Source organism: Bombyx mori, chromosome 17 (genome assembly GCF_030269925.1).
Source record: "Bombyx mori chromosome 17, ASM3026992v2".
NCBI lineage: Eukaryota > Metazoa > Arthropoda > Insecta > Lepidoptera > Bombycidae > Bombyx > Bombyx mori.
The window spans coordinates 7,900,783-7,921,480 of NC_085123.1; the positions used below are offsets into that span (position 1 = coordinate 7,900,783).

Below are 20,698 nucleotides of genomic sequence, written 5' to 3' on the forward strand. Positions count from 1 at the left end.
ATTGTACATACCTTCGTTGATCCAGGTTTCATCTTGGTAATAAATATACCTTTCTTCCCTTCGATACTCTTTAATTTTTCGAAGGTATCGCTGGCGCCATAAAATAATGTCCTGTCTGTTTATTAAAATACTTTGTCTTGATTTTGTGATATAATTGAAATTTAAATGTTTCATAACATTTCTTAATGTACTCCAAGAAAAATTGGGTAAGTCTGGGTCTTCATTGACAACCTTAAGAATCTGTAAAGTAATAAAAAAGTTTTTGAGTAAGGAAGTCTACGCAATCTAATACTTTTACAAAGAACATTATGGTGGACACAGAATATAATGCAGTAGAAGAAATAAAGTTTAAGATACCTTTATAATGGTGGGTGGCTCATTTGCATAAAAAGAATGATGTACTTTTCGCCTTATAGCGGCAAAAGTAAAAGCGTCTAATTTATCTTTGATTTTTTTTATTTATTTTTATTGTTTATTTGCTTGGTTGAGGATACCTATCGTTTGTACGGAACAATATAGCAACAAATAAACATAACAATTTCCACAAACACAACGCAACGAAAAACTTAACAAAAACAATAATTAAACAGTGTGAGCGCAGAAAAAACATTCGTGCTATCAGACCAGAGGTTAGAAGCCGAATTACAAACAAAACGGCGACCGACGCGCGCGGCGTTGATCGGTGCTAGCACTAGTCGCCGCGCCGCGCTTTATAATAAGCTGTCAAAAAACTGATTGTAGTTACATACTACTAGTAACTTATATCAGAGCACTTTTATACAATTTTATTGTAAAATAGAAATAATATTCTTTTATAGTTTGAATAAATGATTAACTATTCACACTCATTGTTCATTCATCGGATTGAACGAAAACTGAACGCATCACTATTGCTTTAAATATAGCAACATTATTTTACAAAGTGACATTAGCTTCTGTCAGTGGGCTTCGTCTAATTAAAAATACGACTATAAGTCTGCCTAATTTATTGTCACTGTTCCACAATCTTCAGCCACTAGTAAAATATAGAAGTTAAGAGTTGATGATGTTTGATGCAGGTCGCCGTCCCCCCGGCGTCGCATGCGGTCTCCCATACGGTACCGTTCGCCCCCTCTGCGGTCGCCGCCCCGCTCGCCGCTACGCTCGCCGATCCGCTCCCCGCTCCGCTCGCCGGTGCGGTCCCCACGCCGCACGCCGCGACGTTCGCCGCCGCCACCGAGATCCTCACCGCACAGGTATGAGCAAATTTTAGTGATGGTATATATGTACATAATAGGTTGGAGAAAAAGTCTTTTCGCATTATAGTATGTATCTGGTTGGTTTTGGTATCATTAAAAGTTTAAATTTTAAAGAAGATAATTTCAAATTCAAGTTAGGAAAATGTGTGATTATTATCTATTTTTCGTACTGTCAAGATGAGTGAATCTAATGAAGAAATTCGATACATTTTAAAATTTTACTACAAAAATGGTAAAAATGCAACGCAAGTCGCGAAAAAAATTTGCGATGTTTATGGACCTAGTGCAGTGTCTGTGAGAGTAGCACAAATTTGGTTTAAGCGTTTTCCATCCGGAAATTTTGATGTCAAAAATGCACGTCGCTCTGGTCGCCCTATTACGGATAAAAAATATGCCATTTTTGAAAAAGAGGAGCAAGATCGGCATATCAGTAGCTACGACGTAGCTGAAGGACTGGGAATTGACCTAAAAACAGTTTTGGCGCATTTGAAAAAAACTGGGTACACAAAAAAGTTCGATATTTGGGTACCTCACAAGCTCAGTGAAAGAAATCTAATGAACCGTGTACTCATTTGTGGTTCTTTATTACGACGTAAAGAAACCGAACCATTTTTGAAGAAGCTAATAACTGGTGATGAAAAGTAAGCACGTACGATAAGAACGTGCGAAAAAGGTCGTGGTCAAAGCCGGTCAGGCTTTTCACAAACTGGCGAAACCCGGGTTAACTCGCAACAAGGTGATGTGTGTGTGTGGTGGGATTGGAAGAGCATAATTCATTATGAGCCAACACCAGGCAGGACCATCGATTCTGAACTCGACTGCGAACAACTGATGAGATTAAAGCAAGGAATTGACAAAAAGCGACCGGAATTTATGAACAGAAGGGGTGTGGTTTTTATCATGATAATGCTAGACCTTACACATCTTTAGTCACTCAGTAAAAATTAAAAGAGCTTGGCTGAGAGGTGTTAATGCATCCGCCGTATAGTCCTGACCTTGCACCTTCAGATTTCCATCTGTTTCGGTCTCTTCGGAATTCTTTAGGCAGTGTCAGGTTAACATCACGAGAGGACTGCCAAAACCAATTGTCGCGGTGTTTTGATCAGAAGCCCCAAAATTTCTATAGCAATGGGATCGTGTCCCTCCCTACCTGCAAGATGGCAAAAAGTTATCGACCAAAATGGTACCTACATACTTTAGTTAAATGTAAGTAAACTATATAAAATAAATAAAAAATGTTGTGAATTTTCTTAAAAAAGCCGAAGAAACTTTTCCCCCAACCTATTATAATCAGAGAGCAATTTTTGCGAGATTGCTTCTTATTACTGTTAATACAGTACTTCATACACTGATGTGATATGTGACAACAATTACATTCAAACTAAGTTTTCGAAAAAAAAAGGATTATATTTGTGTTTTCATACAGCAGAGGTCTATCGCACCTTTAGAGTTGAAGAGGCCTAATCCAAAATTATTGTTTTTGATAAACGTCACAATGTAATTGATCGTTAAACAATAAAAGAGTGAAATATTATTATTTTTGATCGATGCTGGATACGGCCCGTCAATCATAAACTAAGCATAAATCTAAATGGTTTTATATGCCTTATATTAACATAATTCAACATACGAACTGTTTCTCGTGTCTGATTTTATTGCATATTGTATATGTTACAATTTATTAAGTTTAAAAAAAATACTATTTTCTAATTAGTAGTAAAACGTGGGGTTAATTTTGATGAAGCCCCTATCAATACGTATAAATAAAATTGGAGTGTCTGTTTATAATATTAAAATAACCGCTTTTTACTACATGCGTATGAATATATATATATATATATATACGGTACATACACCTAAATAACATTTTTTACAATTTTTGTCTGTCTGTCTGTCTGTTTGTTCCGGCTAATCTCTGGTACGGCTGGACCGATTTTGACGAGACTGTCACTGATAGGTAGCTGATGATATAAGGAGTAACTTTGGCTACTTTTCTGGACTAGTTTCGCCCCGCGGCGTTACCCGCAGTAACTGTCGTACCGCGCGCAACTTGGCGGGCTTCGCCTATCAATCTATAATAAAATTTAATGTCTCCGAAGCGAAGCGAGAGCGGGTCGCTAGTAATTAATATAATTATGTTATAAGAAGCGACAACCCCACGATTAAATTTTATAATTGATTCTCTTTATTTCTAGATATGCCGGAGTATACGACGAACTAATGTCCCCCCCGAGACGTAGCGTAGAGCCGCCGTATGGAGCCAGGTACGCTTGTAAAAGTCTAAAGAGTGTCCACACTCGTCTTTACTCCACTTCTAAGAACGAGCGTTCCCTCGTTGACACCGTGAAAATATTGCTTAGCGGATTGAACCTGTGATCGTGGTTATAGTGTATAAACGAAAAGTCATGGTTTTGATAAAGCGTACACGAGATTTGACGAAACAATTTTCTGTTTTGCCTTTAAATGCGATGTAATTTACTGAGTATAACTTATGTACTGTGCATAGTAATTTAAGTTTTTACGCATATTTTTAAACCTCGTTCGTTGATTTGTGGTAAGTACAAGATCTACTACGACCGGCAAGTTTGTTATATTCGCCGAACTACGAGTGACGTCACGCGGCTCGCGACTGTCTGCGGGTGTCTTGTTAAACTACGATACCAAATGATGAACTGTGATAGTAGTATAATAGGTAATTATGTATATGTTACGGTAAAAGTAGATATTACGGCAAATATACACATTGTCCGGTAAATGTGCACATTTGCCTCCTCGTTTGGGTAATGTGCATTCAACTAACATTTACCATTTCAAAGAAGGGAAATGTACATTGAATTCACAATGACCATGTCGTTTTGGTAAATGTGAGCATGGCATACAAAATACGAAATCGCAAGTGCTAGTAATGTGGTGCACATGCGCAACCGCATCCGCATACTCATCACTACAACCTAACTTAACCTAAGCTACGATAAATTATATATAAGATGCAAAGAAAAGTATGTTTTGTTTGACATTTACATTTTTTGATTAAAATAATTTTCGTTATTAAAGCCTTTTGTATTATGTTTTTTTAAATAAATATTTTTTTACTGCAACAACATTATTAATTTATTTGTATTCCAACTTTTCTTAAAACATGAAGGTAAGAGTATACATTTACCAAAAAGTGAAGACATGAGTACACATTTGCCAGGAAATGTACATATATATTATAATCAGTTCACATATAACTAACTTTTTGGCTAATGTGCACATTTACCGGTAAAAGTGTACATTTACCGTAACATATATAAATGCAATTTCTAGTAGAATTTTGAATAAACGTGATGTAAAGTAATTGAAACGAACAATACAATTGTAAACAATTACAGTTCTCTGACTTTTAAACAATTATACAGTATTAGTTTACGTCATGTTTTTAAGGTTACATTGTAAATGCTATAAATATATATAAGATTAAGATATATAAGTCTATAAGAAAATAAACTAAATCTGTGATATTAAGTGAAGCAAATACTTGCATGGTCATGTAGAATAAATATTTTCTAGTAAAGGTGTCCAATGTATATACAATACAATACTCACTATTTGTTAAAATTAAATTGTGTATGCACGCTGAAACCTAACATGCTCAGGCATGAGTTAAAATTAGAACGAAAATTACGATGAATTTAATCTTTGTTTGTTGTGGTATCTATGGGCTCCAGTATGACCTTACATCTTAACAGGATTTAATAAAATGTAGGTCGTTAAACAATAATTTTGTAAGTGGCTTCCCAAGTTGTAGGCCTCGAAAAAGATATGTTATCAAAGTGTTACAATAATGGAAACGACTTTGTAAAAAATAAATATTTAAAATTTACGTATCAATGATTTAAAAAACGCCTGTTTAAAATTATTATAAGCATCTCCCATAACAATGAATTTATTTAATAAAATATTAATTTATTTCAAATTTCAATAATAATATTTATAGTATTTTCTTAGGTTTTAAAGTTTAAATTTTTTTTTAGTTAAACAATGCATTGAAAAGGTCAAATTACGAAAGTAACTTTTATAATATATTTACACTGCTGGCCAAAACTTTAAGATCGTACCTGGTGGTAGGACCTCTTGTTTACTGGTGGTAGGACCTCTTGTGAGTCCGCACGGGTAGGTACCACCGCCCCGCCTATTTCTGCCGTGAAGCAGTAATGCGTTTCGGTTTGAAGGGTGGGGCAGCCGTTGTGACTATACTGAGACCTTAGAACTATATCTCAAGGTGTGTGGCGCATTTACGTTGTGGATGTCTATGGGCTCCAGTAACCACTTAACACCAGGTGGGCTGTGAGCTCGGCCACACATTTAAGCAATAAAAAAATAAAAAAAAAAAACATCTATCTATCTATCTATCGATTATAATAAAATTTCGTAAAAGAAATAAAAGAAATCCACAACTGCATATTCTATTGTTAATATTGAATATTTAAAGAAGTCATTCTTTTGTTTACTTTGAAGTTATTGGACAATAAACATCTATTGTTTTCAAACACCGACTTCGATCAACAGTTTACTATTGTTGATCTTTTTTTTTCCTTCCTATGCTGATAGCCTTGAGAGGCTATATCAGCTTCGCCTAAACATGTAGGTGAGCTCACGTGGCTCAAACCGGAGTGGTGCTAACACAGGCCCTAGCAAGAGTAGTGCTTCGCAGAATCTACCACCGGATCGAAAACGCGACCCACTGAGAAGATCCGGCGAGAAACTCAGTGGGCCTCTATTGTTGGTCGAATAACACCGACTAAACACTGCGCTAGAGCCAGGTGGTCGAGTCAATAATATTTTATGATGTGCTCATTACTAATTACTTTGCTTTTGTTTCGCATTGGTCAATAATTAGGTTTATTTAGCTTCTGAAAACACGTGTTTCCGCCTTCTTATTACCAAAGCTTACTTGGGTTTGATCATAAACAATCTCAATTAGTCTAAATTTGTGTTTTCTACAGTGAAGACATCTTAAAATGGGATAAGCACGCGTACTTAACAGTGAAGTGCGTTCTGCCATCGTTGAGATTGCTTCACAACTAAAGATATAAAAGACTTGTGTTCATGACACAATAACTCTATACAAGGATATAGGCAATTTTCAAGATCGTCCACGCTCAGTAAGGCCAAGAGCTACCACGTCTAGTGAAGATGAATTTCATTATTGTTACCAACAAGCGAACTAGACGCTTAACAGCACCAGAAATCCGCGTTGAAGTAAACCAAACCCGAGTAAAACCTTTATCATTGACTACAGTGAAACGGCGACTGAGAGGTGCGAAGTTGTATGGTCATGTCGCCGTTCGAAAATCTGCTAAGACCACAAAACAAGAAAAAACGGATGCAGTGGGCTCGTGCCCATCGAGATTGGACTGTAGAAGATTTAAAAAAAGTTCTTTGGTCCAATGAATCCAAGTTTGAACTATTAGGTTAAAACGAAGAATTTACTTTCGACGCAGTGCCCAAGAAAAGATGATGCGAGACCGTGTAGTCCTTACAATCAAGCATGGTGCTGGCTCAGTTATGGTCTGGGGTTGCTTCCCTAGCCAAGTAACTGGTGATTTGATAATAATTGAAGGAATTTTGAAAAAGGAACAGTACAATAAAAATTAAGAACAACATGCCCTTGCTTCCGTCCGGGTTGCGATTAATTCGAGATTGATTAATTTACTGACAACATAATGATCCAAAGCATAGCTCAAAGCTATACACAGGATATTCAGAAGAGAAAGAGGCACACACGGGGTGTTAAAATTCCCATTGAAATTTTGTGGGAACACCTTGATAGGAACGTCCGTAATCTAGGCCCATCCTCGCAAGAAGAAATGTGGAAAAATTGGAGCGATATATCACAAGACACCATCAACAAATTGATTGCCCGCATGCCGAGAGTTGTGAATAAAATTATTTATTAGAATCTAAAGGAAGATTTAAGATGAAAAATCAGTATAGCTAATTATAACCTTTTCTAGCATGGACTGTTATTATTTCTTTACGCTTTTAAAGTGTACTGTTTGTCAATCAGTTTTCTAGTGGATGACTAAACAGGTTAATTAACCATTTAATATTTTATTGGAGTTTTATTTTATTTTCCTACTTTAATTAAGGTGGTCTTAAACTTTTGGCATGCATATTAACTTTTATAATTTGACCTTTTAATTGAATGCATGAATTGAATTAACTTCAAATTGCTTAGACGTATGTATACCAAACTTTTGAATAAACCCTTTCGCAACCAGTTTGTCCTATATCTCACTTTTTTGTCTCTTTTGAACTTTTCTTAAATGCTCACTTGCATTGCACTACCCTATAGGATTCTCTCGTGTCTACAAATTCCCATGCTCCGTTGTCATCGAAAGCCTTCGGGTATGGCGGGTCAATAGTTGCTACACCATATGTGCGGTTGGGAAATGGTTTAAAAATTATGCGATGCTATGCGGAGGCCGTCTGGATATTTTGTTGGCGTTGTGAAATTGGAAAAACACAGACTAAATCAGAGAATGTAGGACTCGTGACTAACCTGATGCTCTCTAAGTCCTCGTCGTCGCTACGGTTCCGTAATAGTTTTTTCACAGGAACCCAGCAATTCACAATGTTAATTGAAAACACTAAAATGATGTGATAGATGGACCTAAGCGGATTTTTATTTAGGTTGTGATATTTTTAGTTAATTTGGCGTGTCGAATTCTAAAGAGGTAGCGTCGCAAGTGTGTAAACTCTTGTTTTGTATATATGGAGACGTTCAATCGCCTTCATTTCGTCCCATCATTGCCTGCCTTCTCTGGTCCATTTATCGCTACTTCATATCATCACTGAACTCGCCACCACGAGATCCTAGTTCATCCAAAACACATAGGTTAGTTACGCCATACCTTTCCACGGGTTCTCTCTTGACTTTTATTCACCACCTTCACTGGAATTTGTCCTCTACGGTTGACCAGTACATCTAAGCCCCGTCCTAGACTTCTATAACAATGACGTCGCTGCTCGTAGTATATTGTTTGTTTTTGGTTTGTACAATCTGCGTTCCATTAATGATCTGAATGGAAGCCAACTAAAATCAACTTGTCACCCTTTTTAATTCATTTTTGTCTTTGTACTCGAACCACTATCTTACTGTTGAATATTCTGATATGGCTTTAGTTCCTTACCTACGCTTTTCGGCTCGTGTCCTATTCTTCAAATATACCGCAGCATAAACTGCTTCGGCACAAACATGTTTGCCGAGACTTATTTCTAATACTTAATATAGTGTATATAGAAATAGTCCGGGTCCGTTTCCCCCTGAATGGGTGGGTCCCCTGCTCTAAAAAAGGTACATATTGGTCTATGTACGTAACTTTAGCATAGTTACAAAGAATATGACGCTAGCTAGTAGGTAATTGAATGTTGATAAGAATTTATTTTCAATGTCGGTTGCTAAGCTTGTCGATCTTTTTATTGTGATGTTAATGATTGCGGCTTTTATTTTATTTTTATTGAGTTGATGGGCAATGAGCTCATGGCCTACTTGCTGCTAGTAACCTTGAGATATGAGGTCGAAGTCTCAAAAGTATTGTATGCATCTGAGTTATCCTTCAAACCATAATACAGGACTGTTGTACGATAGAAATGACAGGAGGATAGTACCGATACCTGTCTGTGCGAGCTTACAATGCGTTCAGTAGTAAAGCGTTCATTAAACCACGTATTACTAGGTGGTTTGTATTTTGTTCGAGAATGATATTATTAACATATAAAGTAATTTACGCTGCACTAATTAATATACCGAGAGGTGCAATATAAAAACACTTAACAAAATAGATAGTTTGCATGTACGAAAAGGCCCCTATCGTAATTTCATGAAATTTTCCATATTATTTAATGTTATTTAATAAGCTATCTACAAGGCCGTTAATTTAATTATATCTAATTTTTGCTATTTTACGACATAATAGATTGTGTGTAATCTACATTGTACTGTGAAATATGGTTGTGTACTGTGTACTGATTGAAATATCATTCATCGTTTCTATATAATGTGACGCATGGCAATAGTTTCAGACGTCATAATAATATCATACATATCTCTTTTTTGAGATTAATACAAAAACGCTAAAATTAAAAACAAAGTTTGTGCTTATAATAAAACTAGCTTTTGCCCGCGACTCCGTCCGCGTGGAATAGTTACTTTGGCATAACGCTAAATTTTACCCCCGTTTCATTTACGTAGAAAATGAAAATATTTTTGAATTATAGAATGTTAAGGAGATATTTAAACCCCTATTTTGAAATATTCTTTATTGGTGCTCCACTTGTATTGGACTTACCGTGAAGTTATATAGCCTAGAGCCTTCCTCAATAAATGAGTTATCTAACACTGAAAGAATTTTTCAAATCGGACCAGTAGTTCCTGGGATTAGTGCGTTCAAACAAACAAACTCTTCAGCTTTATAAGATTAGTATAGAATATAGATGAACTGGTTTCATCGTGCGACCTAGGCTTGCCTTTTTAAAAAAGACGTAAAATAGCCGAAATTACAGTTTTTACACGATTAGAGACACCGTCAATTATATTTTATTAATTCGATGATCTCGATGTATATTTTATCTTGTATATGTTTATTGTATCTATTCAGTGCCATTTTGTAAATGTTGTACATACGTCGCACTGATCCTTTTTGGAACATCAAAAGCCCGTTGGAGGCCTGCAAGGGCTGATTTTATCATTTTACTTATTTCTTCATCGAAATAATCATTCGTTCGTACTTATAGGATAGGGTAGTGTTGTTATTATAATGGACCTGATATTTCTATCTTACTTTGACGATATCGATATTATGCTGACTTGATTTTCGTTATTAGTTTTATCGCTATGCATAATTGATTACTGTTTTTCTGTAATGTATCTTAATAGTAAATAAAAAGACGAAGAACGGCCTGCGTTCTCTTTTCTTAGCCAACGTACTCGGTATTAAATCGTTTTCATCTTCGTAAAGTCTATCGACAAATACAGTGACTGACTTTCGTGATGAATGGTCGCTTACATAATATGTACATCGTTTTTTTTACCAAAAAGGCTTATAATTGTTACAGATGTATTTTATGTCTTGTTAATGATGAATTAATCAATTTACGAATAAAACATTTTTCGAGAGAGATACAGTTTTTAAGATGTTGTATGAAATAAATACTTTTAGAGCTTAGAAAGTTTCGTGATTAAGTTTAGATATTTTTTTGCAGTGAGTCAAATGCAGTCCAGTGAAAAATGCGTTTAAAATATTGTCATGATATAGTTTATTGTTATATTTATTGACAAGGAATTTCACACGGTCTTTTAATTTAATGCAAAATAATGATTTTTTCTCCTGAAGAATCTTAAGTCTGTGAATTTGACGAATACTTCGTATGTATGGCGTTACCATTGTATTATGCAATATCTTGAAATTTATATGTTATGTGTAAAGATCATATTTATATATACATACATTTTTGAATTTACGAGTTTACTGTATTTTATATTGTACAAATTACAATGTTATGTGCTAGTATGTAAGAAATGCATTGTTATGAGTGAAATTATTAATTACTAATATTTTTGCACATATCTGCTGTTAACTTACTCTATGTGTGAACAATAAAAATACCTTCAATTAAATATCAGGAGTATAAGTACGGTCAGGGGAATATTAGTTTTATTTATTGTTCTGCATTGATTTGTACATGTTATTGTAAGGTTTCGTTATAATTGTACCGAATTTTCTGAGGTAAGTTTAATTAAATGAAGATACACCTTTTACGAAATGCATGTCGACACTTGAAAGGCAAACCTGACTAAGCGACAATAACTGCTATATACATAAATGATAGGCAATAACCATATTCGATGCGCAAAAAAAAATATATTTCTAGGTCTATTAAAATAATTTCAATCCTACAGCTAGATTCGTTAATAGTACATTGTGCACCAAGGGAGAAAAGTTGGACATTTCCTCCCGCGTGTAAAACACGTGGCAGGAAATGTCCAACTTTTCTCCCGTGGTGCACATACTATTTTTTCTCCTACCAGGCCGAAAGTTCGTGGAGTGCCGAGCCGGGGTCCAGGGGCGAAGCCCTGGCGGAGGTAGGGGTGCTCTACGCGGCGCACTGAAGTAATTATGTCGATTTCTGTTACTAAGACGCCGTAATATCTAGTAGAATCTCGGAAAGACGAATCAGAAGATACTGAGAATGAATCTATTTCTAAGAGACCAAAAGGTTTAATACTTACATTAACAAACAAAAGAAGGCAAAGTTAGGCAATCCAGGAGCCTTAGTAACAGAAATCGACACCATTACTTCAATGCGCCGCGTAGAGCACCGGTGACCTACGTGTCAGTGAAAGGGTTAAGGAATGTTTAAATGTATGATTGTACTGATCTATTAAAGCCTTAAGACATGTGCACAGAAAGTGCTGAACTATCATAATAAGATACGACTTTAGTAACATACTAAAATAGTATAGTACATACTAACTTACAGATGGAATAGTCGTTTTAAAATTAAAAAAAATATAATTAGCTATAAGTTATTGCAATTATGCTGTTCTCGTGTTGTTTTAAGTCAATTATAAATATGATGCTAATCGCCGCTTGAGCCTTTGTAAATCCGAAAATAATGTATTTCAAATTAATATATTAGTTATTTAATATAACAGAGTACTCAGAAATAATATCATGACAACTTAATATTCAACTGTAAACGTAGTCGTAATTAAATGATGTATCTGTAATTATTTGTGATGGAATGGTATTCTATAGTTTGTATTCTATAGTATTCTATAGTTGCAATGATTTAGTTAAATTCATTGCCCAACTTTTATGGAAAAATCTACAACAACTTCAAAAATAATCTGGAAATGTGTATGTGACCATAAGGATCACAGTACTAGTAGATTGATGTCGTCTGAATATCTGTTTATTTCGGCGTTACTTGTTTTGTTAGGAGAGAGGTGCGTCAATATAAAAATTATGTATGTCGGCTAGAACGTCTTACCGGACTTTACCATTTAAGTGCGATTTTCGAAAATCCCCTACTCCTAATAAAAGAATCTATCGTAATACAGAAAGCATGTACAAACTTTTATTTATATTTATTTATAACGAATCAATAAAATGTTCAATATAAATAGTACACGTACTGAAATCTATTGTCGGGTAAGTTATTTTATTATATTATGAAATATTATAAATATTAAGTATAGATAGACCCAATAGAAATTAACATGGTTAAAATAAATGACTAAGCTAATTGTAGCATTACGTTAGTTTTCACGCAGTGTATTACGTAAATCACTGCCACCTATGTCAAATTTCGAAATACCAACACACATTTAGTTGTTGCAGACGTTAGATGATGTGTGAATTATGTACTTACGTATTATATAGATAACTACTTTGATGTTTTAGTGGCGTAAGTTATATTTAAATGAAAAACTTTTAAATTTTTTTTTTAACAAAAAGCATACTTGGCAGTAAAAAATTTATTTAAATTTTTAATTAAAAAAATATTGATTTCTGCTGTTGTAAATAAGATTAATAAAACTGGAGTCAGATGACAAATAAATCATGTGCGCTTGCTTGTGTTCTTTTGTGATATATAATGTGATTTTATGTGATATTTCAAGGTGTGTTCTAGAATTTAGGTTGTGATTTCTATTTGTACTATCGAATATTATATGAACTAATTTAGCCATCGAAAATAACGACACTGACATTGTTTTTGAAACCTAACCGGCTTATTTCGATCCTACGATTTCCATCTCTGATATGTAATTTCCAAAATTCTGAATAGAACATTCATAAATACACAATGGTACATTAGCAAACAATATAACATTACTTAGAAAAAAATAATATTGAAAGGTACTTATACATAATAATAGGTTGGGGAAATAATAATTGGTTTTGGCAGTCCTCTCATGATGTTAACCTGACACTGCCTAAAGAATTCTGAAGAGACCGAAACAGGTGGAAATCTGAAGGTGCAAGGTCAGGACTATACGGCGGATTTATTAACACCTCTCAGCCAAACTCTCTCAATTTTTTCCGAGTGGCTAAAGATGTGTGAGGTCTAGCGTTATCATAATGAAAAACCACATCCCTTCTGTTGATTAATTCCAGCCGCTTTCTCTCAACTTCTTGCCTTAATTTCATCAGTTGTTCGCAGTAGAGTTCAGAATCGATGGTCCTGCCTGTTGGTAACAGCTCATAACGAATAATGCTCTTCCAATCCCACCACACACACAGCATCACCTTGTTGCGAGTTAACCCGGGCTTCGCCACAGTCTGTGAAGCCTGACCGGCCTTTGTCCACGACCGCACGTTCGCACGTTCTTGTCGTACGTGATCTACTTTTCATCATCAGTTATCAGCTTCTTCAAAAATGGTTCGGTTTCATTACGTCGTAATAAAGAATCACAAATGAGTACACGGTTTATTAGGTTTCTTTCAGTGAGCTTGTGAGGTACCCAAATATCGAGCTTTTTTGTGTGCCCAGTTTTTTTCAAATGCGCCAAAACTGTTTTGTGGTCAATTCCCAGTTCTTCAGCTACGTCGTAACAACTGATATGCTGAACTTGTTCCACTTTGTAAAAAATTGTATATATTTTATCCGTAATAATAGCGCGCCCAGAGCGATGTGCATCTTTGACATCAAAATTTCCGGATTGAAAACGCTTAAACCAAATTTGTGTTACTCTCACAGACACTGCACTAGGTCCATAAACATCGCAAATTTTTTTCGCGGCTTGCATTGCATTTTTACCTTTTTTGTAGGAACATTTTAAAATGTATCGAATTTCTTCATTAGATTCACTCATCTTGACAGCACGAAAAATAAATAAAAATTACACATTTTCCTAATTTGAATTTGGAATTATCTTCTTTAAAATTTAAACTATTAATGATACCAAAATCAGCCATATACAAATAGTATAGCCAAAGAGATTTTACTACAAGTTCGTACATACTATAAAACGAAAAGACTTTTTCCCCAACTTATTATATACATTAATTTATATATAGTACATATAATTTTATATAAATTTAATTTCTGTTACATTTTAAAATTAACATGTATTAGTGACATTACACTGTGCAGTATGTTCGTGTTGTCGCCACTGGTCCCGCTGAAAACCAGTACTAGTTGATGAGTAATCAGCATTATCGGCATTCGGGATTGGATTCGAGGTGAAGGACGAACGAGTATACTTTTAATTTAAAATATTCCCTTTCGCTATTATCGGTGACTATAGTCACCTGCCACAAAACGCTGCCTGTACACGATGGGCGACTCTATAGTCACCGGCTGAAAAATCCCGCCTGTACACGATACTATAGGCACCGGCTGAAAAATGCCGCCTGTACCGATGGGTGACTATAGGCATCGGCTTTAAAATGCCGCCTGTACACGTTGGGTGACTATAGGCACCGGCTGAAAAAGCCGCCTGTACACGATGGGTGAAGTGCGCTCTTTCAGAGCGGATTCTCCGCTTCCTGCGATACATTTCGCAGCGAGGCATGTCTTAACGAAAAGGTTAATCACGTACTCATTTATTACATATACATTATATTTTTAAATATACTTGTCTTTCACACTGTCTTTTTTTATTTAAATTCAAATTTATGAATTAGATGACAGTTAACTTAATATTAAAGCCAAGAATATCCAGGACCACGAAAAGTAGTTTTCGATACGTCCAAAACTTATTCTAACAGTCAACTAAGTCAATAAAGTTTTATGTATGTACATAATAAACAAAACTTCTTTGTATTAATGATGAATGCAATGGAACGCTCTTGTGTATTTAATGTATTTTATATTACAGTGCATATTCATTATACTCTATGAAATGTTATTATACCATATTTGTCTATGGTCAGAATCCTCGATGAGGATTGCCATCATGATGAGGATTGCCATGTATTTCTGAACTTGATGTTAATATTAACAGAAATAGAATATAAATTATATATTTTTAAATTCATTGTTGAAGTAACTACGGATATCATGGATTGTTAATTGAGCCTAGATTTCTTTTCTTATTTTATAAAATTTACAAGCATGCATACTTGACGTCGATGACTTGTTCGGTTGGATAATAAGTTAGCATTTTTTTAAACCTATGGTTGTAAATCATTTGTCCTAATATATAAAATATACAGGTTATTAGTTATTAGAAAAAACTGATAATATAAAATAAAAGATACTGAAGCTGTAAAATGATAATATGTAAAAGTGCTTAATTAAATAAATGAGAGATTAACAAACAAATATTTTCATTTTTCTTTTATTTAAACTTACATAGGATACGTTTATCAAAAAAAACTCAAGTTTTGCCTTTAAAATGAATGATTGATTCCATGAAATCGTTTTACACAGAACTTGGATGGGTTCGATTCGCCATGCATATTTTCTCAAAAAATATATACCATGGACGTATTTTTATAAATTGCCTGTTTTTTTTTTCAGATACGGACCTAGAAATAGTATTCCACCACCATCATATCCACCTATAGGTGTGAAAACAATAGCTCCCATGGGCGGTATCCCGATTCAAGCTGATCAACCACCTGGCTATCGAGGGCGTTATGACATGCCACCATTTGAAGACATTCCTCCTGGTCTGGAGCCACCTGTACCAGGATTTGAACCATCGCCTTTTGAGAAACCGTCTTTTGGACCACCAGTTGGACTTGATCGTGAAAGATTACCACATCCAAATTACAGAGACTCGTATAGACCTCCAGCTTACGTCGAAGGCCCACCTCCCTTTAGAGACATACCAATAGCCGTTGGTCCTACAGAAATTCCAGTACACGTTGGTGAACAATCTCGCTATCGAGATAATTTTAGACCAGGACCTTATCGTGATCAAGGTTCAGTACCTTTTAGGGACGGGCCTCCTTATAGAGAATCAGGATCACAACCCCCTCCTTTTAGAGATCCTAATTACAGGGGTGCTGCACCATTTCGTGATAACTCTTATAGGAGTGCTCCGTATAGAGATAACACATTTAGAGATAATCCACCTCATAACAACTTCCGTGATGGCGTGCCTCCGTTTAGACAATCTAGTCCTGAGTCTAATGTTCATCATGAATCAAACTTTCGTGATACTTATAGAGACGATAATATTGTGCCTAATCGACCTGGGTATCGCTCTAATGTTCGTAGTAGAATTGGACCTAGGCGTGACCCTAATATTGAACATGAAAGACACAGAGACAGAGAAGGACGAGAGAGAGATAGATACGCTGATAATCGAGATCCTCCTGAAAGGAATGATCGTATTCGTAATTCTGATAGAAGACCGGGGTATGACAAGAGTAGAGAAACGCGTGATGATCGTCGCGAAATTGAAAGAAATAGAGAGTCTGAAAGAGCTCGCGATCACGAAAAAACTCCTGACAAGAAAACTAGAACTTCTCCAAAACATCGGGACTCGCGCGATAAAAAACGCAGTGAATCAAGAGGTCGATCTAGGGATCGCGAGCGCGATAGACGCGAGAAGAAAGAAGATAGAACTCGTGACAAGACTTCCGCTGATAGAAGTAAAGATCATAAAGAAAAAGAGAAAAAGCTCAAAGAGCGGAAGAAGAAAAAAAGGGAAAAAGAAAAAGAGAAAGATATCGAAAAGAAGAAAAAGCGGGATAAGAAAGAAAAGAAGGACAAAGACGTTAAAAAAGAAGATGAGGATCCTGAGAAAAGTGATGTGAAAGACGCCATAGAAAAACAAAATGAAGTATCCAATTTACTAAGAATTGAGAAGCCGGTTGAAATCAAAGAAGAAAATAAAAATGTCGAAGAGACGATTCCAACAACTAATTCTCCAAAAACTGAACAAAAAGATAAAGTTGTGTTTGATGATTTATATGGCGATGAAGTCGTGGGAGCTGTTGATAAAGAGATAATACAAACTTACGTCAAAAATGATGTCAACGAATCGGTACCTGAAACCAATAACTCGGACATCGTGACCAAGGAAGAGCCCTTTGATGGAATCGAATTGCAGGCTAATGCTGATGAGTTGGATTTAAAACTGGAAGAAAGTAATGGTCAAAATAGTAAAGAAATGTTAGCCCCTTTGCCCGAATTGTCTAAATGGGAAGTAGATGATGAATCTGCTGACAAAAAAGAAGGTGAAGTAATGTCTCCTAAAGAAAAGGCAGACGGCACTAAAGTGACTTCAGATGTTATTAAAAGAGCTGAGAATGCAATTTTCGCAAAAGCAATTCATTCTTTGAAACCCATAGAAATAAAGAAAATTAGCGGGGATCGAGTTAAGCTCTATGATGATGAGGCTCCAAAATCTACAATGAATAATATTCAGATTACTGTTCCAGTTACAGAAATGGATCATAGATCTATAGAAGTAAATGAGAAAAAGAAAGCTCATTCTAAAACGCCACCTCCTAGGTTGTCTGTCAAAGAAAGATTAGGAGGGAAAGTGGACGAAATTAGAAGAAATAGAGAAGCTCGTGTTATTCACAGTACAGTAGAGAGAGTAAAATCTCGCTCTAAAACACCGAAGAGGGAAACTCAGCATTATCGCAGAGTAACGGTTGAAAAGGACAGGAATAGAAAAGGAGACGCATTGAGACCGGTATCGGGTAAAGGCGATAGAAGAGTATTTTCAGAAAACGTGAAAGTCGAAAAACAACACTTTACTTCAAACGAGAAAAGAGAAAATATTGAAAAGGGAGTAGAATCGCGTGACAGACAAGAAAAAAAATCAGATCCTAAAGTTTCACATCATGAGAGAAAAAAATCAACATTGGACGAAGCTCATTTTGAACCAGACTATGATGAAACTGTAGAGTCTGAAACTGAAACGAAAGAAGAACCTCCTAAAAAACGAGACTATATGTCGCTCAGTGATAAATTGAGTGATAAAATGAATATTAATTATGAAAATAAGAAATCTAAGCTAGATGTTGAATCATTAAACTTGGTGAATTTAAAAAGAAAACCTGAACCTGAAACTGACTCTTCCAGTGATTCAGACGACTCGTCATCATCTTCTTCGTCTGAAGAACGAAAAAGAAAGAAGAAAAAGAAACGTGCTAAGAAGAAAAAGAAACGCGCTGCAAGTGACAGTGACAGTGATTCTGATTCTAGTTCAGATGATCATAAGAAAAAAAAGAAAAAGCGTAAACACAAGAAAAAATCCAGCAAGAAGAAGAAAAAGTCTAAACATAAGTAAATAATGAATCTTTTGCTCTTAATTAGTTTAAGCATAGTCGTTATGTGTGTTTGTATTTACTGCTATGGAAATAGAAGATTTCGTTTTTTTTTGGTAGAATAGATAAATATTATGTTATCGGTTTACACCAAAAACATATAACAATAAATTTCTTCATATAATATAATGGTTTTTTTAATCAAAATATGTGCAGCACGATCTTATCATTAAAGTTTTTGAGTAGATGGGCACACACGCCTTGCGTGGTGTGTTTATCAGAACTCATAAATGTATTTCGTCTAATTTGAGATACGAGGTTGAAGTCTCGAAGTCGATGCATCATGGATATTCCATCCTTTAAACAGAAGCGCCTGATTACCTATCGGAGTATAGAGTACCTAAAGACGCGGGTACTTGCCATGCCATACCACCAATATAAAATAAATAAATGCTTAATTTTTCTTTTTAGAAAAGATTCATTCATCGTCGAAGTCGTTCATGCGAAATTATGTTATTTATTTTTAAAAAAAAACAACATTAGAAAATGGTTGCCTGCCTGCGAGATTTGAACTCTGGCAATAGTTGAATGGCTTAAAACAACTCCGCTGGGCGTATTCTTTAGGCCACGCGCACTTCAAATCAGCGTTTTAGTAAAGACGATTTCGAGTTCAACACAGTTCTTAGTCATTCATAGTTTTGTGATAAAATTTAAGTTCCGTTAAAAGCCTTGTATTAATTGAATTATGTCAAAATTGGAATAATTTCTCTATAAGCTCTGTGGCATCATCCTGCCACGGCTACCTGAGTGCGGACCTGCGCGCAAGAATCAGGTGATGCGTGCGCGCGCCAATCAGGAGCCAACGCGCGGCCGCGTTATCGCAGGTGACGACGGGCTGCTGCGCCGGCAGTCCGCCACAAAGCCTCGTACTGATCGCGCGTTTCTCTCTCATTATTGTAATTTCATATATTTGTTAGTCGTTTGTTTTGTGTCTCGTTAATTTGTTAATAATCTGTAGTGTATCGTGTTGTCGTATATATTCCCTACAATATATTCCTACAATTGGTGATCATTCGTATATTCCTACAATTGGTGACCCCGACGTGATCGTGGATCGACGTGCATCATGGCTTCCAAAAAAGATAAGAGCAGCGCGTCGACTAGCGAAGATACCGGCGGTAGCGGAGAAAACACAGGGCCGAACTCAGAGGTGAGCCGAGTGTCTGTACGAGTGCCGCCCTTCTGGCCTGAAGAACCGGAGGTGTGGTTTGCGCAAGTCGAAGGCCAATTTGCCCTCGCTGGCATAAATAGCGACAGCACCATGTACCACACGGTGTCATCACAGCTCAACCAGGAGTACGCTAGGGTGATGAAAGACATCCTAACTGCACCACCGCTTATGGATAAATACAAAACGTTTAAAGAGCAGCTAATCCGTCGGATAACCGTGTCCAGAGAAAAAAAAACGCTACAGTTGCTGCAACACGAGGAGCTGGGAGATAGAAAGCCGAGCCAATTCCTACAACATCTACAGTACTTGGCCGGACCGGACATTCCGAGCGACTTTCTACGGACGGTGTGGACCAGTCGGTTACCTGTAAACATACAGACTGTTGTAGCATCACAACCAAAGCTGGACCTCGAAGGCGCAGCCGAGCTTGCCGACCGCATCGTGGACATAGTGCAGCCGTCAACACCAGTAATAGCCAGTGCCGGATCAAGGACTACTTCGACAAGTACCCCCAGTTCTACATTAGAGTTACGCATAGAAGCGCTGTCGAGGCAAGTAGAAGCACTTGTAAATATACAGAGCCGCCGTGGCAGACAGTATGGAAGACGCGACACCCGTTCCAGGTCAAACTCGCGCCACATACGCTCCAGGTCCAGAACTCAAACACGGCAACGACCAAACGACCATCCACACTGCTGGTACCACTTTGAGTTTGGAGATAAGGCAAAGAAGTGTAGACAGCCGTGCAGCTACGCCTCGGAAAACTCCAAGGGAAACCGCTAGTGGCCTCAACCGGTTGTCCCGCGCCATCAGGCCGAATCTTCGTCGTAGAGCGAAAAAGTAAGGTGCAGTACCTGGTCGATACAGGGTCGGACTTATGCGTTTACCCACGTACAGCAATACGAATTCCTGTACAAGCCAAAACAAAATACGAATTATACGCAGCGAATGGCACGATAATTGCTACTTACGGGCACGTTAACTTACACTTGGACCTAGGC

At 36.4% G+C, this 20,698-nt stretch overlaps 2 protein-coding genes across 7 annotated transcripts in view; both read left to right on the forward strand.

Moving 5' to 3' along the window:
* LOC101745865 (E3 ubiquitin-protein ligase RBBP6) overlaps nucleotides 1–18,655 on the forward strand; it is a 37,064-nt gene extending 18,409 nt beyond the window's left edge. For all 6 annotated transcript variants that reach the window (XM_038016899.2, XM_038016896.2, XM_038016897.2 and 3 more), the window contains 3 exons: nucleotides 1,059–1,235; nucleotides 3,434–3,502; nucleotides 15,756–18,655. In XM_038016899.2, the coding sequence (XP_037872827.1) occupies nucleotides 1,059–1,235; nucleotides 3,434–3,502; nucleotides 15,756–18,489 (2,980 nt within the window). In that variant the 3' untranslated portion in view covers nucleotides 18,490–18,655. The remainder of the gene's footprint in view (nucleotides 1–1,058; nucleotides 1,236–3,433; nucleotides 3,503–15,755) is intronic.
* Nucleotides 18,656–19,592: 937 nt separating this feature from the next.
* On the forward strand, nucleotides 19,593–20,480 carry LOC101736805 (uncharacterized). The gene has a single exon (XM_004927003.2). It carries the CDS (start codon nucleotides 19,593–19,595, stop codon nucleotides 20,478–20,480), a length of 888 nt encoding a protein of 295 aa, XP_004927060.2.
* Nucleotides 20,481–20,698: the final 218 nt, after the last annotated feature.

Coding starts and splice junctions, on each gene's coding strand:
- LOC101736805 (XM_004927003.2), top strand. CDS start 19,593: ATGGCTTCCAAAAAAGATAAGAGCAGCGCGTCGACTAGCGAAGATACC.